Genomic DNA, 25,661 nt, shown 5'->3' with positions numbered 1-25,661 from the left:
AGGGAGACAGACTAAGATCACCCCAAAAGACAAACTTAGGTGAGAATTAGAAGGAGAAAGGCAGGGAGCTTGGAGAACATAGGGAGGGGCCTGATTGCACCAGGTTGCCGAGGAAGGCTGCCCCACCGGAGTGGCTTAGAGCTGTGGTCCCAAGGAAGGGAGGAGGTAGCCATTAAACGCAACCATGTTGCAAGGAAGGCTTGAGTCCAGTCTGGTTCCTTCTCGGACTGTTCCCCAGCCCTCTTTAGAGCCCTTGTCAGCAATTTTAAGCTCCTTAACAAGGTTGCAGACTTTCTTCCCCGTGTCCTTGCGTGTATGCAGGTTCCCCTGCCAAACTGTAAGCATTAAATACATACACAGTGATCTTCGGTGACTTATGTTCTGTTCCACCTCCTGTTCCCTGCCTTTTACCGGGTGTTGGCACTGGCAGACGGTAGATTCCGAACAGACACAGGGGAGGTGGAGCAGTGAATATCTGGGTCTGGCAGTATGCCTTGACTCTTGAAATACTTGGTATAAGCCAGTACAGGTCATCTCAGCTAGAGCTCTTGTTTGTAAAATCAGTCTCCCTCTTACTTTTTCTTTTAGCCCGTCACTGAAGAATTGACAACACCTAGTTTGAGGCTCTCAAATAACTGGGCTCTGAAAGTTAATTTCACTCATTCCCCTGGGCATTATCACTAAAAGTGTGGTGACACATTTAGAAAGTCTCATTCACTTAATTATTATTTAAGCTAAATTAACTGTCTAGGGTGGATGCACTTTTAGTACCTTACACGTTTAAAGCAGTTATCCACTAAACATATACTTCCAGAGCATCTATCTGATAGGAGGTGTTGTAAGGCTTATAAAGGTATAAAAACAATAAAACCATGTTTACTGCACTTCAGGAGCTTTAGACTTCAGTATAAAGGAAAATAATTATGACAGAGCTGTCAGGAGCCCATCAGGAAGTGGTTAGGAGTGCTGTGGGGAGCCAGACTGCCTGACTCCACCACACCCTGGCTCTGTGACCTTGAGCAACTGATTCTCAGCATTTCGTGTATAAATGGAAACGGGTTAATAATGGAACCAACTGGGTGATTGTGAAGATTATTAAGTCAAATTATGTCAAGTGCTTAGAATAGCACTTGGCACATAGTATGCACCCTGTAGCTTTTTGTTTTTATTATGATCGTCATTATCATGGTCATTATCATTCTTATAGTTGAGTCTAAGGAGTAGGGGAAGGATTTCTGAGCTTAAGAAAAAATGCATGGCGGAGGGAGTATTCAAGTTAAGTCTAAGGAAATAGGAAGAATTTTAATAGCAGAGATGGTGCGGAGTATTCTGGAAGAAACCTCAGACGAAGGTGTCAAGTATGCTTAGGAAATGGTGAGGAGTCCAGACTAGCGGCTGGGGTTCATTTAAGCAGCAATGAGAAATTCACCTGGGAAGGTCGGGTGGCGCCTTGTCTTGGTGAAGGGTGGGCAGTCTGGCTGGGGTTTTTGAGCAGGATTGAGACTCTCAGAGTCCTGTTCCAGAATTGCTGCAGTAGGCAGGATTGGAGGCAGACAGAAACTGTGTTGTCTGAGAGTGTGGTGATAAGCGTTTGAAATAAGGTGAGGGTATAGTCATAAAAGAAAGGTCAAATGCAGATTCACCGGAAAACTAAATGCAGTTTAAGATTCAGGGCCCTTAACATGCTTGAGCCTCTCTCTCTCAAGGTTGTTGGAGGGACTCTAAGTGGTGGTTTTATAAAAATTTGAAAAGATATTTGTATACTTTTCTTTCTCTCCCCCAGTGTTCTGTTTCAGCCCCTCAGGCTGTAGAGGCTATAGAGAAAGGATCAGTCTGGGTATTGACTGGATGAGGATGGACACAATGAAGGACAGGCCAGAGTCACAGGTGACTTTCGAGATTGAGTTTGGCTGACTGGGAGGAACCCCGGATGACAGACACAGGGGGATGATGGGAGAAGCCAGTGAGGAAGCAGTGCTTTCAAACCAAGCGGGTGCTTTACACTGGTTAGCTTCACCAGGGAAAGAGACATTGTCTTATTACCTCTGCCCATCCCCGTCCTCAACTGCTGTCTTGCAAGTGTGATAGTTTTAAGTTATATGGGGCTTGGGAAAGGGGCCCATGCATGACTGTTAATTAGTGGAATAGAATCCAAAGCACATATCATACAGAGGGACATCTTTGGAATGTCCCCATTTCACGCTCTGTATATGCTAGACCTACCTGTCTGAAAATTTTAAGGAAAATTCCTCTTTTGATTTAAGTCTTCCATATTCGGTAAATTTTAGGGCTTCTAGACTGTTTTCAAGTTGTAACATCTGTTTTCTGGAAACTTCTATTTTGAAGAAATTTAATTGACTCAGCAATGGTCAGAATGCTAATCTCACAGCTATCACGTCGGTTTTCTGGTGGTGGTACCTGACTGGGAAAGGCTGTTCTCATCATTTGTTTCCTCTTTTATAAACAAGAAATACAGTAAACAAATAACAGGAAATCAAATGCCAAAATTAAAGAATACTCTCTCAGATGACCAAATTAAATCCTCAAGAGTATTTCCACTTTACGGATCACGGAATATAAATATAATTAAAATAGGGACACAGGTTTCATCTTTAGATATGTATGGGGTGTGTGTATGTGTTGAGTTTTATAGTAAGTCTTTTTTGGAGAAATAATAGCACCTTTAAAAACAAACCTAAAAGCATAGTTAGAACTGAGTCAAATGTCCCCAGAGAAAGACCATCAGCCAATTTGTGACTCAAAGTCTGGTTTAGCCCTTCTATACTAAGCCATTTGTTGTTTGAAGAATCACCTTTTATGTATCAGAGAGATTAAATGATTGGAGTAGAGAAATATCATTGTAAATTCCAAAATGCTTCTGGAATTTATGTGTATTATTTCTCAACAGGCTTTAGAGATTTAATGACCATAGGATTTAGTAAAAAAAATGATTTAGAAGTATTTTTGGATTAATTTAAAGAGGATTTTATTTAACTTCCCAGGTTGGTCTGCTGTTCTTCTATAAAATTAGCCCAAACTTGGTATTTTGAAGCATTGTTTCTCAATGGTGTGAATAAACTTTAAATATTTTGAATTATGTATTTTAATATTCATTTATGTCTAGACTCTACATGGCAAGTGATACTGGTTTTCTGTTAAGAGCAATGATATAAAACACTTTAGAATAAATTGATTTAAGAGAGTGTGTCTGTTTAAAGAGAAACAGTAATACATGGTGCTATGCGTGGTGGCAGAAGTTGGGAAAGTTGATGCATGATTCGTTCAAGTGTGGGACACATTGGCTTATTGGTAAATCATATAAATTATGCTATCTTATAGGACTATAACTTTAGTGATGTTAAATACAAACCTCACAGCCATTGGTTTGTTAGTTATATATTTATTTTAGAATGCTGGCTCTTTAAGAATCTTTTAGTAAAGAAATTGAGAGAGTTATTTGGGTTCTTGGTACCTGGCATTAAAGTTAATTAAGCAAAACACAATCACTGTAATTGGTTGGCTTTTAGTAAGTTAAAAATAAAAAAAAGCATATGTCCAGTGCTCTTCTATTGAGAGGTTTCTAGGACTTCCTGACAAGAGTAGTACACTTTGATAAAAGTAATTCTTGTCCTCACTTCTCCGGGGGTAACTTATCATGGTCCACCAAGCACTAGGTGGAGGGCTTTTGTTAAGTTTTTTCTATCAGAAGTTTGGGAAGATTCTTTCAGTTTGGGTTTATCTATGCTAATATCTATTGAGGAGAGTAGACGGTGACGGTATATTTTTTTTCCCCCCTGGGAAGCAGAAAAGGAAAATCAAAATATTTAGAAGATGCTTTGAAATTAATTTTACTCAGAAAATATTTTTAGAAATATTAGAATATCTGGCCACCAATTTTTGATATTAAATTTGGTTTTATTTTTATTTTTTTAAAGATTTTTTAATTTATTCATTTCAGAGAGAGCGAGCGAGCACGTGTGTGTGCGTGCGCGCATGCGCACACTAGCCGCTAGCCAGAGAGCATGAGAAAGGGGGAGGGGAGGAGGGAGAGGGAGAAGCAGGCTTCTTGCTGAGCAGGGAGCCCCATGCGCAGCTGGATCCCAGGACCCTGAGATCATGACCAAGGCAGACACTTAACCATCTGAGTCACCCAGGCGCCACTGGTTTTATTTTTTTAAAAAGTAGACATTTACTATTTAACTGATTTAGTTACACTACATTTGAAAAATGAATTAATCCATGTCTGTACAAAATATAAGACGTGGAGATAGTAGATAATGTCGAGTAGAAAGTATTCCTTTCTCCCTCCAGTCCCCCTCCCTGCCCTGTGCCTCAGACACCACTACTAGTTTTAAGAAGTCAAGTGTAATGGCGTTTAGGAATTTGGGAGAGTAGGAATCTTTTCTCCCCAATTTGTGCTGCTGTTGCCTGTGTTTCTATTTTCAAGCAGACGAAGTGTATGGAATTACTGTGGGCTTTGGAGTCGGATCTGTGTTGGAATTCTAACTCCATCGCAGAACAGCAAGCAGTGCAAGTTTGGAAAGTTCCTTGCCTTTCTGTGCTTTCGATTCCTCAGCAGCAAGGCTTAATAAATGTTGCTTTTATCCCCAGCTTTAATCAGGCCTAGTTTGTCTCTCTGTCCCTCTTTCTCTTTTAATAGGAGACCTATCTCAGAAGATCTGGCATTAAGAATCCATGACATGTTCCTTTTTAAAATAAATTTGGTATTTTAATGACCCTAGCATGCGTACATACAGTAATGCACTCATTTGTTCCATTTCACCGATCCTCAGGTTGTAAAAGGTCATGGAACCTTCCTGGAATTTAGATGGCCTCTGCTGGGTTTCACTTTGCACTTATCAATAATTTAGCACCGGGATAAAAATAAAAACAGACTCTCATCTTACAGTGTGAGAACATGGGTCATGTGTGCTAAGTCATGCAGGTAAGATGAGTAGCTAAACCGTGTGGGGTATCCAGTCTAAAGAAGTATTTCATGTGTGCTGTTGCCTCTCTTGCAGAATGGCTGCCTCGAAATTAAAGGGAATTAATGTCATTGCTCCTGAGGAGGGAGATGTATTTTTGCTTTTCGAAGGTTGTTGTGTGAGCTTTAATAATGTCATCCAAACACAGAAGCCTTTACAGCAGCTTTCCCTTTTAGCAGAGGCAGTCAACTTTCCAGTACTGCTGCATCTTTAGGCTTGAGAAGTCACCGCATTACAACCGTCTCTGTTTATAGGGTATAACCTACGCATTACGGCATAGCAAAATCCTGTTTTCATACTGGTTACTGAAAATGAATGGGCTTTAAAGCTCGGGTTGGTTTAAGTGGATTTTTCTAATTATTTGAGCTGCAGCTAGAGCTCTGATTCTCCCTTTGTAGAATCAGTGACTCACGCCTAGAGCCTTCTTTTATGGTGGTTTCATTTTCTGGGCTGTTTTTGTTGCACGTTTGACTGGCTTTGGCTGGTGTGTGCCCTATCAGACCGTCAGGTTGACTTGTCAGATGAATATAGAGCTTTCTTTTAAACGCCAGAAGTCTCTCTTGTGTACTTATTTTAGTTTTCTTTCTTTAGAGAAGACAGAATGAAGGTGTTTTCTAGTTCTGAAAATATTAGTGATTAAAAATGCATGTAATATATTGCTAGTGGGATAGCTTAAAACTCAAAGGAAATTTGTAGGTAAAGAGGAAGACCCTGCTTTTTAAGAACTGAGACCCTGCCACTCTTGCTGAAATGTGCAGGGTTTTGAAATAATGCCATTAATTCTAGGTAGAGAGGATCTTTGGGACTAAAATATGATTCAAAATATAGAGGAAAAGGACCAATGTCCTCAGCTCAAAGTTAAAATATTAAATTATACTTAGAATAAAATCGGAGTCAGCCTATGGTTTGTATTGCTCTTCACTATTTGGCCACTGCTTGGTTCTCCTTCCCATGTTCTAGCCACGCTGAGATCTTTCTGTCTGATCACCAAGCTCTTTCCCTAGGCAAGGATGGTGCCCTTGTTATCCCTACTGCCTGGCACGCCCTTCCTCCTTCCCCTTGCTTTTCCCTGGCCTGTCCCCTGCAGATCTCACCCTACATTTCTCCCAGGGAGCCCTCTCTATGCCTTCCCTCAAGCAGCCCTTGTCTATTCTCTTTTTAGAACCCTGTTTATTTCCTTTATAGCACCTATCTCAGACTGTATTTATTTTTGTTAACTATTGTCTTTGCCTCATAAAAATGAAAATTCTATTAAGAGAGGTGCCAGTACCTGATGCAGTGCCTGGCACATATAATATAGTCAATATGTTGATTAAGTTGTTTACTGGTTTTAAGAGCTCCTTTTGTTTCTTTAAGATTAGTTTATCATACTGGGCCAGAGGGATTTAAGTATCCTTGATATCAGCAGTCAAGCCAGTGTGTTTTCTAGTGCTCTTTTTTAAAAAACTTATTTTTGAGTATTTTTATTAATTTATTTGAGAGAGAGAAGAAACCCAAGCAGACTCCGTACTGATCATGGAGCCCAATGTGGGGCTTGATCCCATGACCCCAAGACCACGTCCCCAGCCGAAACCAAGAGTTGGGCACTTGACCAACTGAGCCACTCAGGTGCCCCTCTAGTGCTCTTACTGCATTCATTTTCACTGTTTCGTTGTGATTTGGTTTTACTGTACTTTATTTCATTGTACTGTGAATGCACAGTACAATAGTGGAGGTAGAATTGTTCTGCTCCCAAAAGGGAAAACTCTGCCATTGTATCTGTTCAGTGTGCCTTGTAAACAGCCCTGGATGGCCTCGTTATGGTTCTGCTCTCTGTCTCTAAGCGCTTACCCGTTTCTAAGCCAAAGACTGCAGCTCAGCTTTAAGCTGAAAAGGAAATTTTGGCAGCTTGGTTGCTGTCTTTTAAAAGTTAGCATTATCACCATGACGGACAGTTGTCAAAGTGGAAAAAAGGAAATGCGAATTTGGTGAGTAATAACATTAGTTTTGTGTCATTCTTTGGTGGTGTTCTAAATGTTGCTATTTATCTGTCTTAGGTAATCTATTTAAAGAAGACACCAGAAGAAGCCTACCGAGCACTCCTATCTGGCTCAAACCCCCCCTATCTTCCGTTCAGGTATAACTCTTGTGAGACTTGGGCTAATAGCACTTGGCTGGACAGCTGCCCCCGTAGAGTTGGATTAATGTGTTTTTAATTATCTTAATACTGATCGTGATTTTATACGGAATGAAATGAGGTGGTAGTTTTTATTATTTTATTTTTGCAGAGTTCTTTTCCCCCTATCTAGTAAGAATAAAATAGCTTTTTCCTTCTAGGAACTAATTTTCTCCTTGAATTCTTTCTGTATCTTGACCGTTCAGCACAAAGAGTACCTGATTTATGAGCTAGTAACCATGTCAAGGTTTCAGTACTCTACATCATTGATTCATCCATTCGTTTTTTCATTTCATAAGCATGAGTGAGCTCTGACTGAGTGTTGGGGCTGGGGATAGAGAATAAGACCCTCAAAGTACCTTTCCAGAGGCACATGTTCACTGGGGACCCGAAATGACTTGTTTAGCATGTGAATTTAGCTTATATCTTGAGGAACACTGAGTTTCATTACAGTGTTGGAAAATATTTTTTAAGTATCAGCCGAAGAAGATCTTTTAAAAATTTTAGGCAAACTTGAGCTTGTTTAAAAAATGAAAGGGAACATACAGCCTAACTCCCACAATGGTCATTTCTGATAGAATTTTGGATGATTCTAACAGTTTTACATTTTTACTTATTTGTGTGTCCAAATCTACAAGCATTTGTAATTCTTTTTTTTTTTTTTTTAACGATTGTTTATTTGAGAGAGAGAGTGAGCGAGAGAGCACAAAGTGGGGAGGGGCAGAGGGAGAGGGAGAAGCAGACTCCCCGCTGAGCAGAGAGTCTGATGTAGGGGCTCAATCCCAGGACCCTGGGACCATGACGTGAACCAAAGGCAGATGCTTAACCGACTGAGCCACCCAGGCGCCCCAGCATATGTATTTCTTATTGCTACTAATCTCATAATTACTGACAATAATGAAAGAAAGGAAGAGCAAAGATTGAAGAGGCCTCTGTCCGTCTTCCTTACTCGCCTGTAAACTCTCAGAGGGTAGGTCCTGGTGCCTGACACTTAAAAATGATTTTAGCAAATATTTGAATGAATGAATCAAGACTAAGATCCAAGGGTTTCCCATTTCTTTTTCTCAGGCCGTAGGAGGGAGCGTTAATCAGGCACAGGGTGAGTGTCAAGGTCGGGAGGAGGAATGGGGGAGATATTGCCTAATGTGCTTGATCCGCTCGATCTGCTTGATACTCTCAGTGAAGTCAGAGGAAAGGAGAGGAAAATATCCTCCAGCGATCTAGGGTATGAGCTAATGAGCTATTGAAGGGCAGATAAAAGGTGACAGATGATGTTGAGGAGCATTTTAATATGGAGACAAAGCTTGTTTTTTCCTTCTACTTCGAATGGCTTCTCGAATTTGAAAGCCCTTTGTGAAATACAGTTCTAATTTTTAGAAAAGGGTGATTATGTTAGTCAGTGTGGGCTACGGTAAAAAAGCAGCATGGACCCGGTGGCTTACAAACAACAGAAATGTATTTCTCAGTTCTAGAGGACAGATCTGGGTGGTCATGTTCTGGTAGGGTCTTCAGGGATGCACTGCTAACTTGTATCCTCACGTGGAATAAGGAAGGCGAGGAAGATCTCTGGGGTGCCTTTTTTTTTTTTTTTTTAAGATTTTATTTATTCATTTGAGAGAGAGAGCATGAGGAGGGGTGAGGGGCAGAGGGAGAGGGAGAAGCAGACTCCCTGCTGAGCAGGGAGCCCGACATGGGGCTCGATCCCAGGACTCTGAACACATGAACTGAGCCAAAGTCAGATGCTTAACTGACTGAGCCACCCAGGTGCCTCATTGGGTGCCTTTTATAAGGACACTAATCCCATTCTCGAGGGCCTCACCCTCGTGACCTAATCACCTCCTAAAGGTTCCAGCTCCTCTAATAACATCAACTAGGGGGTTAAGATTTCAACATGTGCATTTTGGGGGGACACCAACACTCAGCCCATTTTGGTAATAATGAAAATATTAATCACTCTACTAAGTTCCAAGCATAATGGTTAAGAATATATGCCTTGGAGGCAGAGACACTGGGCTTGAAGGCTCATTCTGCTTTTTGCTACCTGTGCAAAAGATAAGCAACTTGAGCAAGTTCCTGCTCCTCTCTGAGCCTACATTTCCTTTCCTGTAAAATGGCTTCAGGCCGTCCTGGAAATTAAATGAAGTAATACATTTATCATTACGCCTGGCACATAAAAAAAGCTGGCTTTTGTTTTTCTCTATGTTGTTAGTACTATTACTATTATTAATAAGAAATAAGGATTTTCCACATGGATATAAATATGAATCGGAAGTATTTCTTCTAATGATCACACCTTCTAGTTGGGGCAGGCAGATCTCTAAGCACATTAGTTAACTGTAAAATAGTTATATAAAAATAGAGGATAAAATTAATTCTAACAGAGATGTGGGAAAGTATCAGACTCATTTAAGTTGAGCTTTTATTTATTTATTATTTTTATTTTTATTTTTTTTTAAAGATTTTATTTATTTAATCAACAGGATAGAGACAGCCAGCGAGAGAGGGAGCACAAGCAGGGGGAGTGGGAGTGGAAGAAGCAGGCTCATAGCGGAGGAGCCTGATGTGGGGCTCGATCCCACAACGCCGGGATCACGCCCTGAGCCGAAGGCAGACGCTTAACCGCTGTGCCACCCGGGTGCCCCCATTTATTATTTTTTATTTTAAAGATTTTATTTATTTGAGGGGCGCCTGGGTGGCTCAGTTGTTAAGCATCTGCCTTTGGCTTAGAGTGTGCTCCCGGCATTCTGGGATCGAGCCCCGCATCAGGCTCATACGCTGGGAGCCTGCTTCTTCCTCTCCCACTCCCCCTGCTTGTGTTCCCTCTCTTGCTGGCTGTCTCTCTCTCCATCAAATAAATAAATAAATAAATTCTTTGAAAAAAGAAAAGTTAAATTAAAAAAAGAGATTTTATTTATTTGAGAGAGTGGGTGCGAGAGAGCCACAAGCAGGGGCAGAGGGAGAGGGAGAAGCAGACACCCGGCTGACCAGGGGGCCCCAGGGGGGGCTCCGTTCCAGGACTGGGAGATCATCACCTGAGCCAAAGGCAGATGCTTAACCGACTAAGCCACCCAAGTGCCCCTAAGCTGAACTTTTAAAGATAGATAAGGGTTTGGAGAATGGAGGGGGACAAATTAGGCACAGGTATGCACTATGGAAAACCTTGGAGTTGTGAGGTTTCTGAGGTGACCTCAGAAGTTGTGTGTGGGAGGAGCACAGTGTCTGTGGTGAGAGAGGGTCGTGTCTGCACAGGGATTACTAAGGCAATTTTCCTAGGGACTGTGAGGGCCCATTCAGTTTGTTTGCTAAATCGGAAATATGTTTGCAATTTTTTTGTTGTTATTTTGAAAATAACACATGCACCTGGAAATTATAATGCTGTAATATTTGTAAAATTATAATGCCAGTCAGTAGGCCCTCTGGACAATGTAGCTATTTAAAAACTTTAAGTGGAAAATGTGTATTAATTTTTATGCTGGTGACTATCAGAAGTCAAAGGTGATGTATTTCTGTTTCACTAGCTAGATGACCCTTGCTATCTTTAATTGTCAATTTAGGTGAAGATATTGAAGGAGGATGAAAGAATAAATTCTTCCTTTAAGTATAATTATATGTTTAGCTTATATGTGCTAGGTAATTAATTGTTTCCTGAGAACTAGAATTTTTGACTAATTAACATCAGAATGGAAGAAAAGACAGGAAGAAAATTATTACTACTTAACATAGAATTAAGCAATAATTATTACAATTGTAGCTTATTTTTCCAAATTGTTTTTATTTAAATATTTGAAAATATAAATATATTAACATGGTTCAGAAATTTAAAAAGTATATAAGGTTTACAGTGAAAACTCTCTCTCCCACCCTTGATCTTATCTTGATCTTATCTCTCTAATTTTTTGTGGATAACTTCTGGTATTTGTTTCTTCCATATCCTTCTAGAGTTTCTTTATGCACATATAAGCTAATAAAGATATACGTACATTAAAAAAACTTCCAGTAGAATTAACGTAGAGTGTTATGTTAGTTTCAGGTGTACAATATAGCGATTTAGCAGTTCTATACAGTACTCAGCGCTCATTGCTGTAAGTGTACTCGTAAGCCTTTTCATCTATTTCACCCATTCCCCTCCACCTCCTCTCTGGAAACATCAGTTTGTTCTATGCAGTTAAGTCTGCTTTTTTGTCTCTTTTTTTCTTTGTTTGTTTTATTTCTTAAAATCCATGTATGAGTGAAATCGTGTGATATTTGTTTTTCGCTGACTGACTTATTTCACTTAGCATTATACCCTCCGTATCCATCCATGTAGTTGCAAATGGCAAGATTTCATTCTTTTTTAATGGCTAGCATATATATTCTTATTTTTCATTTTTATCACAAAATGTAGCACACTGCATATACTATTCTATACCTTGATTTTTTTCACTTAACTGGCGTTGGATATCTTTTCATATCAATACACAGCTTTCTTCTCCATTCTGTATTATTTCTGTATAATGTACAAGAACGCATGTAACCAGTCTGACAGACATTTAGGTTGTTTCCTGTCTTTTCAGTTGTAGCTTTCATTCACGTGGTCTGAAATGTATTTTAGAAGAAAGAAACTGAGACACTACTATAGAGAAAATTATAGTGTTGTGGTTAGACGTGAAGGGATTTTTAGTGATCTGTTTGCATAAAGGTACTCATTATATGAAAAAAGAATGCTTAATGGAAAGATGAGGCATTTGTTCCTTGGTTTAGGCACCTATTTCCTACTAAAAATTTGAATGTAACTTGAATGTAACTCTAAGTTTTATCTTTCTGATAACCCGAGGCATCAAGGATTGTGTTTACATTAAGCTATGTTTCTAAATCCAGACTCTTCCTAAATCATACGTTTCAAGCAGAAAATTCCACACAGTGGTGTATTTAAAAATTTAGTAAAAAACGTAGCTGAAGGAATAGTACTGGTTTTCTGGATTTTGACTAAGGAAACTTACTTTTTTCCTAATGCTAGGGTAGGATGTGAGTTGATTTTGGTCTCTAGCCCAGACCAACTAAGGCTAATGTAATATTAACAAGAATCATCTTACAGTTCTGGTCAGCCATCAGTGCCTTGGCCTTTATTCGTAATCTGAATTCTGTCATCCAGTAGGTTTTTTACGTCATTTGTTGTTATACTTTTATCTTCATTATCTAGATTTCTCTTTAATATGCTATTGCAGTAACACTTTTATTTAAAAAAAAAAAGAAGCCTTAAAGGGACTTCCATTTAAGTGTAATCATTTTATTGTTGAAGTTTTTAAAAAATGAAGACCAGTTTGAAGGCTTCTCCAAGTGTGCTCCGTGTCTTTATGCACCTTCTTCACCGAAATGCTTGTTTCCATTTGTTCTCTAGATTCTTGGTGTCTTTCTAATAAAGGGATTTTAAGGCTACTGTGAGTCTAAAAAACATTGTTCTTCAAGATTTATTCATTTAACAAAAACTTATCTGAACAGTCTCTTCTGTAAAGCCTTTCCTTATTTTTCTAGAGAGGCTTGGCAGGTCCTTTGCCTGTAATTCCCTGTTATATTTTGTGTATTGCATTTTGTTCAGGCCCCCTTACATTTGCCACATACACAATTAAAACAAATGTCTTGGAGCACCTGGGTGGCTCAGTCAGTTAAGTGTCTGCCTTTGGCTCAGGTCATGATCCCGGAGTCCCAGGATCGAGTCCCGCATCAGGCTCCCTGCTCAGCGGGGAGTCTGCTTCTCCCTCTGATCCTCTCCTCTCTTGTCCTTTCTTTCTCTCTCTCAAATAAATAAATAAAATCTTTACATTAAGATGTAATTGACATCAATACTTTTAAGTTTAACGTGTACAGCGTAAGGACTTGATATACATATGTTGTGAAATGATTATCACAATCGATTTAGTTAACGCTCATCACCTCATATAGTTACAAAAAATTTTTTTGCCCTTTTATGAGAACTTTTAGGATCTATTCTCTTAGCAACTTTCAAATCTACCATACAGCAGTGTTAACTGTAATCATCCTGTTGTACATGACATCCTCAGTATTTATTTTATAACTGAAAATTTCTACCTTTTGACCACCTTCACCCAATTCCCCAATTTACTGCTTGTTCTTGATTACATTAATTATAGTAGACTTTAGAGATAGTTGAATTTCTGGCTTGGTGTGACACTCAAGGAGTGTTTGTTGTGATGTTACTGTTTGTAAGTCAGTATTAGTTCCAGTAAGTTAATGGAATTTAATTCCATTTAATTGTAACGTAGTTGTGTCCAAAAATGTACTTTTGCCTATAATGAGGATAGCCAATGTGTATGTCAAGAGTGACTTTAGCTAGGGGTGCCTGGGTGGCTCAATCTGTTAAGTGTCTGCCTTCAGCTCAGGTCACGATCCCAGGGTCCTGGGATCAAGCCCCACATTGGGCTCCCTGCTCAGCGGGGAGTCTGCCTCTCCCTCTCCATCTGCCTCTCCCCCCGCTCATGCTCTCTCTTGTCAAATAAGTAAATCTTTATAAAAAAGAAGGAGTGACTTTAGCTGAAAACTAGGGGAAAGGGTATTTTTCACCTAATTCAATTCTTTGAGTCCATCCATCTTTAGTGTTGGCTTGGCAGTTAGCCTTCAAGGGAACAAGAGGCCGTTCAGTTCTGGGGTCAGAGTCAGCAGAGTTTGAATTGGCAAGCCTAGCATGAATCTTTATTTAGGTACTTTTCCTTTCAGCGTATTACCAAATTTATAGTCTATACTATTGACCAGTTGTTCTATGAACTCATATTAATTGTGCTTGTCTAAGGTCTCATGAGACTACCAACTCTTAGTGGAATTCTCAGATTGTTTTCCTGGCAGTCAGCGGACATGGTTTTCAAATCTACATTCTCTGACGTTCATAAAACAGTGTTGGTGAAAACTCTCAGCCTCGTAAAACATGGAGAATTGCACAACTCTTCTTTTTGATTTCTTTTGTACTTTTTTTTTCCCAAGAACTGTATTTATTAGAGAGAGAGTGCGCTTTAGCGTGGGTGAACACAAACAGGGGGGAGGAGCATTGGGAGAGGGAGAAGCAGGCTCCCCGCTAAGTAGGGAGCCTGATGTGAGACTGGATCCCAGGATCCCAGGACCCTAAGATCATGACCTGAGCCGAAGGCAGACGCTTGAGCGACTGAGCCACCCAGGCGCCCTCCTTGTGCTTTTAAATTCATTTTATAAAACTTACTTCTTTGTTTATGGGTCTATGTGTGTCAACTTGGTAAGGTTTTTTTGGTATTGATGGTGGTTCATTAATCTGCTGAAGTCAACTTTTCTATGACCTATAATATAAAATGGAGAATAAAACTATGCAGACAGTAAATAACATCCAGGCTCCCAGTTTTGAAGACAAATACAGAAAGCATGGTTTGAGAAATAATGACTAGGTGCAGAGGTGAGGTTGAGGTAGGGTGCTGTGCTGACACCCAATGGAATCAAGCTGGTTGGATGTTGAGTGTTCTGTCTCCAGCTGTTAGTTTAGTTTTTCTTTTTTGGTGTTGGTTTTTTGCAGGTCTCTTCCTGGATAGGTCCAGGAATGCATTTTTGTGTGGCTGTTTTATTTTAGGTTAGAGAAGAGGCTGGAACTTATAGATAATATTTCCCAAAGTTATGTTGGTTCTCATATTTGGTTTTTAAAAGCCTGAGAGGCTTTAAAAAATACTGGCGCCTGGGTTCTACTCCCAGAAATGTTGATGTAATTAGTCTAGGGTATTGGGTTTGGGTATTGGGATTTTCAAAAACTTCCTACAAAATTCCAGTATGCTGGCAAGGTTGAGACCTACTGCTCTGTACCATCTACCATGGCAAAATAAAAATAAAAATAAACAAATGAAAAGATTCAAAGAACAATTAAGTTTAGAACTCTCCATCCTGGAGGTTTAGAAAACACATTCTCATTTTAAAGATTCTGCATGGTTCCGAGTAACAAAGAAACCTGTTTAACTTCGTTTAACTCAGACTTTTCCAAAGTACTTCATCCTGAATCCCTTCCCACTCTCCGCCAATTTCTGTTAGTATCCGGCAGCACCAGCGTTCTGAAACACTCAAGGACACATTTCCTGATCCACACCTGTGTGCAACAAAACAGATCTCTTGGGATTAGAATAATATGCTGCCATTTATGGAACTGTTTTTGTACTGTTTCCTGAGAGCCTTGGCAGTAGATGGCTTATCAAGTAATGGTATTTTATCTAATACGAACAGGAACACACAACTTTTCTCTTAGAGCAGGTGTGAGGCCAGAAAACCTTACTTACTGGAGGACCCACAAACCTCCCACTGGCAATCCTTTAAAGACATTTGTCATTAAAATGAATCCATACTGTTTGTGTTAAGGGAGAGGTTTGTTGTGTTTTGGGGATGACCCCTAGTGATATCCCTGTTTCTGAGCTATGTCTTAATGTGGCAGAATCTTAATGGGAAATCTCTGAAGCAATTACTCCAGATCATCTGGGCATGTCAGAACTTGTAGGTCTCTTAACAAAGGCTCAAAGGGGTCAACCACTTAGAACTTGGCATTAGGCTGCCTTCTTTCTTCTAAAGCAAAGTAAACATGTTCTGGTAGATGTTAGATGTAATTATAAAATATATCTCTTCACAGAAAATGTTGAACCAGGCATTTGTGAGCTTAAATATGATATTGTGATTTTTGTCAAAGTTTATTTAGCAATTAACTTAATATTTCAAAGGAACAGTTTTGCTTACCATGTTTTTCTTTTGAGTATCAAAAATGTAGAAACAAAATTTATTTTATGCTTTTCAATATATCCCTATGATGGCTACCCTTCTGCTTTGCAGTGTTGATCTTTTGGGGTTATTTCTGCCCCCATGGATCTTTAATAAACCTTTGCTTTTAATGCTTGGTGTGATGAGAAAGATCTGTGTTAGTTTTGAATAGTGAGGATGTGCTAGTTTCCTGAGTGTTGAAAATAGATGGGAGTAGATGGCTTATCCATTCCAAACTGTTCAATCCATTCTCAACAGCTGGGACATGTTGAGTAACTTGGACCACCATGAAAAGCAGACTCTTTGTCAGATTTTTCTTGTTAAAGTAGCAAATAAGTGCCATTAGACAGGATCTGAGAACAGAAACAACTGCCAGGGTCTCTGTAACTCACTAAATACATGTAAGGAAGTGAGTTACATCTATTCTATTTTTTGGGAACATGGCGGTGCTTCAATGGTTTGAGTTGTGAGAGTTGGTTCAGATGATGTTTTTTGTTATTCCTATTTTAATGGTCCCAGATCCGTGTTACCAAGTTTCTATAGAAGAGTTGATGCCAAACTTTTGTACTCTTTGTAGTACATTTCTGATAGCCAGTCTTAGTTGATAAAGGTGGTTTAGAAAACTACTTTACATTAATGTATTCACAGTAATTTACATTACATTTACGTTAATGAATTTACATTAAGGAATATAGTTATTTTGTTGAATGTCTTGTGGGATGTCTTTTCAGTACCTAAACTAAAGGCAATTTGCTATTATTTATTATTTTTAAAAGATTTGTTTATTTATTTGAGAGAGAGAGAGAGAGAGCATGAGTAGGGGAAGGGGCAGAGGGAGAAGAAGAGAGAGAGAACCCTCAAGCAGATTCCCCACTGAGCATGGAGCCCGATGCAGGGCTCTATCCCAGAACCCTGAAATCATGACCTGAGCCGAATCAAGAGATGGCCCCTTAACTGACTGAGCCATCCAGGCACCCCCAATTTACTACTATTTTTATCTGTAAAGCAAAATTAGCGTGGTTAAGTGAGTGGCAGTCACATCTTGATAAAAGGCCCAGAGCACAGTGTATGGTCTGTTTTTTATTTGGTGCTATTATTGCTAGTTCTTGACAGATTATATTCTGCTGACTTTGTGTGACCATTTAAGCCATGATTTAGAGATGAATTTTTACATATCTGTTTCTTTGGATGAACAGAGTGATTAGTGTGTAGCCTTATGTTCAATCTGAAAAGTGGGAGATGCTGTGTTCTGTTTTTTGTTAGGTACTGGTCCTGCTTAGCTTTTGGCCCTGCCCTGTGAAGCCATTTGGTTTTGCTCTTTGAGTGGGAGATGGCTTTGTTCTTCCCACGAATTCTCAGCAAATACCTTTTCATCTTGTAGTCCTAGATGTTATAAGCACTCAGCTCTTTCTTTTCCCTGCACCTGGTTCACAGGTGTCACAGATTTGTTCAGAGATTGGAAGTCAAGTATAATTTGGATAATGATGTATAGTATTTTGGGGCATTGTCTACTTACCAAGTATCCATACAATATAGTCTAGAGCTGAACTACCCAGTACAGTAGCTACTAGCTACTAGCTGTGTATGCTTCTGAGCACTTGAAATTTGTTTAGTCCAAACATTTTGAAGATTTGATATAAAAAAGTAAAATATCTTCTTTATAATTATGTTGATTACATGCTGAAATGATAATTTTTCAGATATATTGGAGTAAGAAAATATATTACTCATTAATTTCACTCGTTTCTTTTTACTTTTTTAAATATGATTTTGAAAAAAATTGAAATTACATATTTGGTTCTCTTGTGGACGGCATCACATCTCCATCGGACAGCAATGCTCTCGATTGTGTTTTTGTTACTGTACATTGAAGATTGTTTTATGTAATTTTTGCTTTGAAAAGTCAGTAGTTCCCAGCCACTGGGGTTGTTCAGATATAAGTTGAATGATCTCTAGGTAATGATCATTTATTCATTCATTCAACATCTACAGCATATTAATGTGCCCAGCTGTGCTGGATTCTGGGCATGCAGACATAAAGAACACATTTTCGGTTCCTAAGAAGGCAGTTCTTGTGGCAGTTGTGTTGATGGGACTCAGGTCAGTGCTTGGAAAGGTGCTTTCATGACCTTTGAGATCCTTTCCAATCCATTGCTCTGCAGGTATTTGCATACCTCCTAACCACTTGTTATCCAGAGAACTTACAGAGAATCATGGAATCAAAACGTATGTAGATCATAGCCGTCCCTAATATTTCTTCATCCAATTACTGTCAGCTCTTTTTTATTCTTCAGTGTAGTCTCTATATTTTAAACTCTGTGCCTCTGTTCTTCATTCTTTCTTCATTTCAAACAACCTCATTACCAGAAATGCCTTCTCATTGCTTTGTGTGAATATATTCTTTCATCTCTGGTTTCGTCTCCTCATTGTTCACATTTACAAGGTTGCTTCTTTGTGAGTGATGTCTAGATGCTCAGGTTATAAGCTGTGGTATGTTGGTAAACTGGCTGTGTAAGTAAAAAGCATTTGTTGATTTCTATGGTGTAAATACACCCACCAATGCTGATTTGGGTTCTCAAAATTCCTGAATATTCAATAATCACTTTTGGGAGCCTATAGGAGACAAGTTCTATGACAATAGTGGATTAAGCCCTTTCTCTTTGTATCTAATTGTGCATGGTGGTTCTTGTTTTCTTAAATTTATTTTTTCTTCTCTTGCTTCTCTGCAAAATAAATGCAAAAATGTAAAAAAAAAAAAAAAATTCCCAGCTGCTTCATCTGTTCAAATACTCGTTCATTTAGTTTTTCATTCAACAAATATGTATTGACTGCCAGCTGCTCCCAAGGTCATAGTTACTGGATTTTTATAATGACTTCATAATAGCTTTATGGTTCAGTTGACTATTATGCTAGATGTCGCATTTAAAAAGAGAGTTGTCAGGATAGATGGAGTTTAGATGGTCAAGCAGGAGGTTGGGTTAACTTTGTATCTGGATGTGTCTAGACAGCTGTTGGAGTAGTAACTTACCTCTGAATGAAGAGCAGCCTTGTGTTTGCCTGCTCGAGAGAGTTAATGCAACGCACGGCCAAACTATCATGACAGATAAAGGTAGGAGCTGTGGTTTTCCCAGGCAGCATTGGCAGGTGCATGCTTTTTCCTGTAGTTGAAGTCTGTGGACTTCAGTGGTCCTTTGTGGGGGAGGTAACAATACAACATGCCCTCTTATTCAATTCAGTAACTATTTGGCTCAGTAAGTAGGAATGAGTGAATGAATGAATGCGTGGATAAATGAGTAAAAAGCAAATCCGGAGTTAAGTAAACCGTTGGGAACTATAATTGCAATAAAAACCGTGAGACTTTAAAACTTTTATCCACATCAGTATTGTGATTTAAATTCTAAAAGTCCTGCATGGTCTCTCTGGGTTAAAATAAAAATGTGTCCAATACCACTTGATAAGCTCCTTTACTTAATTTAAGCGTTTATTCAGTATCTGTTTTGTGCCTGGCAGTATGTCAGGTACTAGGGTGAGTAAAAAATGTATAGATTCTGCCTTCTTTGAGACTGTTCTAGAGAGAGCAGCAGAGTCAAATAAGCATGCCACAATATGATATCAACTATAGTTAAGTCCAATAAAAAAAAAGTTGGGGACCTGCTCCAGCCAGGGTGGCATTGAGGTTTATCCCCCAAAAAGTTTGATCTGTGAGCTGGGATCTGAAGGGTAGCCTAGTCAAAAGCACATGGGAGAACATGTGGCCAGCAGGAGCAAAGGTCCTGTGGTGAGAGCAGAAGACCCTATCCTAGGGGCTTAGGCAAGTCCTTGTGATGGGCAGATTGTGGGGGAGCGTGATATGACGAGGCCTACTACAGGCGGGGTCAGATACCACCAGGCCTTGTATTGGTTGATGATTTGAACTTTCCAATTGATAGCAATGGAAGTCAGTGAAAAGTGCCTGGATCAAATTTACCTTTAAAAAAATATCACTCTGGCTGCCGTGAGAAGACTGATCAAGAAGGCAAGGCGTGGATGTGGGAAGGCTTTTTTGCAGGAGTCCAGCTGAGAAGTGGTGGGGGAATAGGGGAGAAGTCAGTGCAGGCAAGAGGCATTGAAGAGGGAAAAGCAACAAAGCATGGTGGCCGACAGGATAAGGGGGATGAGAGCTGGAGGGACATCTGGGCTCCAGCTTGAGCGATTGTGGAAGCCGCATCTTTTACGAGACAGACAGTGCTGGAGGACCGGATTATTGTTTTTGTTTTTGGGTGGGGCAGAGTCTTCTCACACAGTGAGAAGCCTTAAGACACTTAAATGGGAAGGTCATGTATGTGGTTGGCTATACAGTTTTGCAGTTTTAAGGAGTTTGTGCTAGAAAGAGAAGTTGAGGATCTTTGGCAGATCGATGGCAATTTATATGGATGAGATTGTGTAGGGCAGTTCTCAAAATGTGCCCCTTCCTACCAGCAGCATCGATATCCTCTGGAAACCTGGGGATTCTCAGGCCCTGCCCCAGACCTATTGGGCCAGGACCTTGGGTGAGGCCCAGCATTCTGTGTTTAAGGAACCATCCAGGTGAGACTGATGCAATCCAGCTGGTCCTGGGCTAGGGAGACAGCACGGAGTGACAAGAATTTGAGTCTGGGATTGAACTGTGAGCAGCTCTAACTTTAAAGGATTGGGAGGTGAAGGATGGCTTTGCCAAGCAGATAGGGTAGGATCCGTGTTTGGAGAAGTAGAAGAAAAACCCAGGAAGCCAGTGAAGAGAGTATTCAAAGGTACGAGATAATTGTTGCTGGCAAGTTCAGTAAAATGATGCTTGGGAAATGTTCCCTGGGCTTAGAAGAAGCAGATCCAGAGAAAATAGATTAGTGATTGCCAGGGGCGGGGAGGCAGAGGGAGCAGTTACTGCAAACGGGTACAGAGTTTCTTTTTTGGGGAACACAACTGTTCTGGAATTCGTGGTGATGTGAATTGTGAATATACCAAAAGCCACAGCATTGTGAATATACTGAAAGAAATCACCAAGTTGTACACTTTAAAAAGGCTAAATTGTGGATTTTATCTCCATTAAAAACAAAGCCCCCCCCCCCCCCCGCCAACTTAGCAATATGGAGGTAATTGGTGACTTTAGTGTGAACTGTTCATGGCATGGATGAGGGTGGAAACAGAGCAGAGGTGGTTAAGATGTGAGAGGAGGGAAAATGGAGGCCAGGAGAGAAGTCATCCCTCAGAGAAGTCTCATTACAAAGGGGAGGTCAAAGGGGAGGGTGGTAGTTCAGGGGAAATACCGAGTCAACAAAGTTGGGGGTGGTTTTTCTTCTTTTGAAGATGGTAGAGACCTGAAAATGTTTAAATTCTGTTGAGAATGACCCAGGGGAGAGATGAGGAGAAGAAAGTGATCATCAGTTGTGTTGAATAACAATACAGTTTCAGAGTCAAGGGATTTCTGTGGTTAAGGGTGTTTTCCTAACATGGATCTCCATTTCTTACAACAAAGCAGGTGAAAAATTATCCTGAAGCAATCCTCTGATTCAAACTTGAACACTGCATGGGGCAGGTATCTTGCTGTCTTCCAGGGCCGACCATTCTATTTTCAGATGGTTTTGACTATATTGGGGGGTTGAGGGAAATTAGCAGGGATGAACTGATTTATAACATGGGAGATAATGTTTCTTTTATAGAATAAAACCTCTCTGCTTCTTAAATGGACTTTAATCTTATTTCAGTCATTTCCTTCATTCTCACTTCCTGAAGGACCCAGGGCCGCCAATTCCTGAGCTTTTGGAGAAGTTTCTAGTGTTAGTTGGGTTGATTCTCTGACTTTTTCACTGGCACCTTAATATCCAGTTTTCTTGGTTTTGTAATTTATTGCCACTTATCTGTCTGATTTCCAGTTTTTGGAATTTAATGCTATTTTCTCCTCTCTTATTCTCCCTGAACTTGTTGGATTCCATTTTTTATTTATTTTTATTCTTTTAAATTATGTTATATTAGTCACTGTACAGTAATCATTAGTTTTTGGATTCCATTTTTAAAAAGCCTTTCAAAATTCTCTTTTTAGTGTGGTTTTGGTAGATACATGTGTCCAATCTACCACCTCTCCCTTCTCTTTTTTGTTGTTGTTTTTTAAAGATTTTATTTATTTATTTGATACAGAGAGAAAGAGAGAGAGAGAGAGAGAGAGAGCACAAGCAGGGGGAGGGGCAGCAGAGGCAGAGGGAGAAGCAGGCTCCCTGCTCATGCGAGGCTCGATCCCAGGACCCTGGGATCATGACCTGAGCCAAAGGCAGACACTTAACCTACTGAGCCACCTGGGCAACCCTCTCCCTTCTCTTTTTCTCTTTTTTTTCCACCAGAGAATGTAACGCGTTTTTTTATCCCTTCACTTTTTTGGTTACTCTCCTTTGACTAAGTAGGAGGTGGATTCCACTAATAAGCCATTTCTCTTGCTCGGTATGGGGGCAGGCTTTGGGAACCTGTTGTCTTCGCGCGGCTGTCATGAGGATTAATTACCCTGAGTAATGGGTATAATCTCCTTTGGTGTGTCATCTCCTTTCCCCCATTCTGAGAATGTGACGTCATTTTATTGCATCCCTTATTAAATTTCAGGCTGTGAACTTCTCCCTGTCTTTCCAGCCTGCTGTGACTGCTTTGTGTCCCGATTCTGTCCCATGGCAGGTTTAACTGGCCCTCCTCTCTCAGGTCTGTAGATTTAACCACCAGGTCACCAGAGCTCTCTTTTCAGGCACTGGGAAAAACTGTGGCTGGGATAGGACAAGAGATGTCATGATCCTCTCACCAAACTTTTCAGACAGTCAGAAAGACTGGGTCTGGATGTTTTCTGATGATTTATACATGTACATTTGTTTAGGTGACTCTAGGCATGGGAAAATATACTTCGGAGAGAGTCTCTCTAATTCTTACAATTGTTTTACTCTTTCAAATACAAAGAAGTTTTTTGTTTTTTTTTTCCTTTACTAAAGCAGTCATTTTTAATCAAAGGCCTCTGGAGATAGAGAGTTGCTGAATTTGGATGAGAAGAAAAGTATCTTTGTTTTCACTAATCTTTTAACTGATAAGATTATATTCAATTATAAATGTTGGAAATAAGCTATAGTATTATTAGCAATATGAATGACTGTGAGAACAGAAATTACAGATATTTTTATATCCCATTATTGATTTTGCATGCATCTTATGTATTTCACATATCTTATTATTTATGTTCATTCCTTCTTCAAAATTTAAGTCATTATTAGGTCTACTAGATCTTGTTATATATTAATAAAACAGTAAATAAGTAAATATGATGGTATTATAAGTTTTTTGTATTTTGATTAATTTGAATTAGTATTCTATTATTCATTTATATATATATATTTTACTTTATGTATTTAAAAACACTATTCTGAGAAAAGGTGTTCACAGGCTTCATCAAATTGCTGGGGTTCATGACACACAAAAGATTCTGAACCCTTGTCCCAAAGAGGCAAGTGCCTACAGAGGAATATGTGATTTTTTATATAAGCTACTATTTTATCTTGGATCCCCAGCTACACCTTTCTCTGGTTTAGTCCATTAAAATTTGCTTTTTAATAAATGCTTTATGTATTTACAAGGTATTTGGAAAAGGGGCTACTTTGGTTTTCAGACCCATGCGATCAGATGACATTAAAAAAAGAACTATTGAAATCAAACTTATGTATCAAGAATAACCCTTCCTATTTACATAGGTTAACTTTGAAGTTTCAGGACTTAAGCGTTTCTGTTAAGTTGCTTTGCTAACTTACTGTTTTTAGATGAGGTTGTCAGGATGCTGAAACCCAGTGATGTTGAAGATCCATCTTAATTCATGGCTTAGCAGCCATAGGTTCAAGTTACTTTGGATGGTTGTGATATAAAAGTCAGTTTTATGTTAATTACATGTTAAAGCCCCTCAAGGTCACTTTCTCCCCATGGAACATCATCATCTAACACCTTCCCCATTGCTGCCCTTGGACTGACTTCGTGTGATGCATTTGACTTTTTCATTGGCAGGTGCCTGACAGCTCTGTTCCTTTGGGTCAGCAACAGGGGCTGGGCAGAGAGACAGAGCCTTGGGGTCAAGTTTCTTGCCTTGGACACCTTGGAACATTGCTAGTGTTAACACTTCAGTGCCAGTTCTTGCTTAACTGACCTGAACTTGATATTTCAGTTTTATGTTGCCTAAAGCAAGTCTGCTTAGTTGCTCTAAAAACTTAAATAAAGTATGAAGTACTCAATTTTCGGTGCAGTAGATTCCCACTCCTTTTGATACAACACTTCATGGTGCATTAGAAGCTCCCATCGATCCTGAGAGGAGATTGTTTGGAAGCGTGACTGCGTTTTCCGTAGTTTTTTTGGGGGGGGTTTGATGGGAGGGGTGGCATTTAGTCCATGAAAGTAATAGCTGGCTTCTGTTGACCTGCCTACATTGTCCTCCTTACATTTTTATGCTTGTATTTACTGTATTCCTGATGAATGGTTGTTCCTGTGTCAGAATACCTTTAGTGATTGTGAATCTTTTACTTAATCAAACAGTCCAGTTCACTGTTAATAATATCACAAAGAGTCATAATATTTAGTAGGTCTTCCTATATGCTAGGCTCTTATATGAAGGACTTTACATTTATTAAATGCAATCTGGCAACAATCCTATGAATGGTAGATACCATCAGTGACATCGTTTCACAGATGGGAAACCAAGACTCATAGAGGTAAAATAACTTGCTCTCAGAGTTGGAATTTGAACAAAGGCAATCTGACGTCAGAGCTGAGGCTCTTAGATCTGCTTTTCTTATGAATTCTGCCTGTTGGATTAAAGCAACTTCAGAAATGCTTCACTTAACCTGTAAGAGTAGTTAACTAGTAGGATCTGATGTGTTACATTAATTTACCACGTTGACAGCCGTGTAGCCAAACAAGCAGTCTACAGTTGACTTTGGTATTTTATTATTTGAATATTCTGAATGTACATTTTTAGCGTTGTGTGCTTTTTGTGTTTATAGGGATGCTTCCTTTGGAAATTGCACTTACAATCTCACCATCCTCGACTGTTTGCAAGGAATCAGAAAGGTAATAATAATTCTCCTTGGTGTAGTTGGTACAGAAGTTTCAAAGTATGAAAAAGGAATATCGTCAATATCCTTGTTTGTCATTGGAGAGAAGAGAGGGCAGGCAGTTAGCAGAAGGCTTCCCACTTCTTGATGGAATGATTGATCTGTAAAATATAGATGGTGAGGCAAATTGAGGGGTGTCCGGGGGTAACTCTGTAACTCCTTATTGAAGGAGAAGGGGTTTCCCTTTCTCATTTAAATTATTCCTCTTCTGGGGCAGATGCTCACTTCTGTCTGTCTCTGTGCCTGTGACGTTGCTTTGTCACCGGTTCAGCTTTCTTACCAAGCTCGAGCTTGGTGTGGGAGTGATAGGAAGCCACTGCGCACCTCTGTTCGTGTGCAGAGAACATTTCCATGTTGGTTTCCTACCTGGATATTATTACACGCGGGTGAAGTAGTAAGTGGGCCAGATACTGTTATCTCATTGTTATAGCTGAGGAAACCACCCCAGGGAGCTTAAGTCACTCTTAGGGCCACAGGGAGTTACTAGCAGGGCTAATTTGAACTCACATTTCCTTACCAATTTGGAGCTTTCTAATATCCTTTCACGGTGTCCTATAAATCAATGGTTTGTCAAAGTGTGGGGCTCACTAGAGATACAAATTCTCAGTCCTCCTCCGAGACTGACGAAACAGTAAATTATGGGACCAG

General features: G+C 39.7%; 1 protein-coding gene across 12 annotated transcripts in view; it reads left to right on the top strand.

The window, feature by feature from the left end:
- CDC14A (cell division cycle 14A) overlaps positions 1–25,661 on the top strand; it is a 208,582-nt gene that overhangs the window by 101,191 nt on the left and 81,730 nt on the right. For 10 of the 12 annotated variants that reach the window (XM_048220695.2, XM_044383602.3, XM_048220698.2 and 7 more), the window contains 2 exons: positions 7,022–7,101; positions 24,903–24,969. In XM_048220695.2, the coding sequence (XP_048076652.1) occupies positions 7,022–7,101; positions 24,903–24,969 (147 nt within the window). Of the gene's footprint in view, positions 1–4,793; positions 4,946–7,021; positions 7,102–24,902; positions 24,970–25,661 lie in introns of all 12 variants that reach the window. The other 2 variants (XM_057310436.1, XM_044383605.3) reach the window with 1 other exon arrangement.

This window comes from Ursus arctos, unplaced genomic scaffold (genome assembly GCF_023065955.2).
Source record: "Ursus arctos isolate Adak ecotype North America unplaced genomic scaffold, UrsArc2.0 scaffold_12, whole genome shotgun sequence".
NCBI classification, from domain to species: Eukaryota; Metazoa; Chordata; class Mammalia; order Carnivora; family Ursidae; genus Ursus; species Ursus arctos.
Note: the sequence above shows the minus strand (reverse complement) of the source record. Positions and strands in the feature narration are given on the sequence as shown.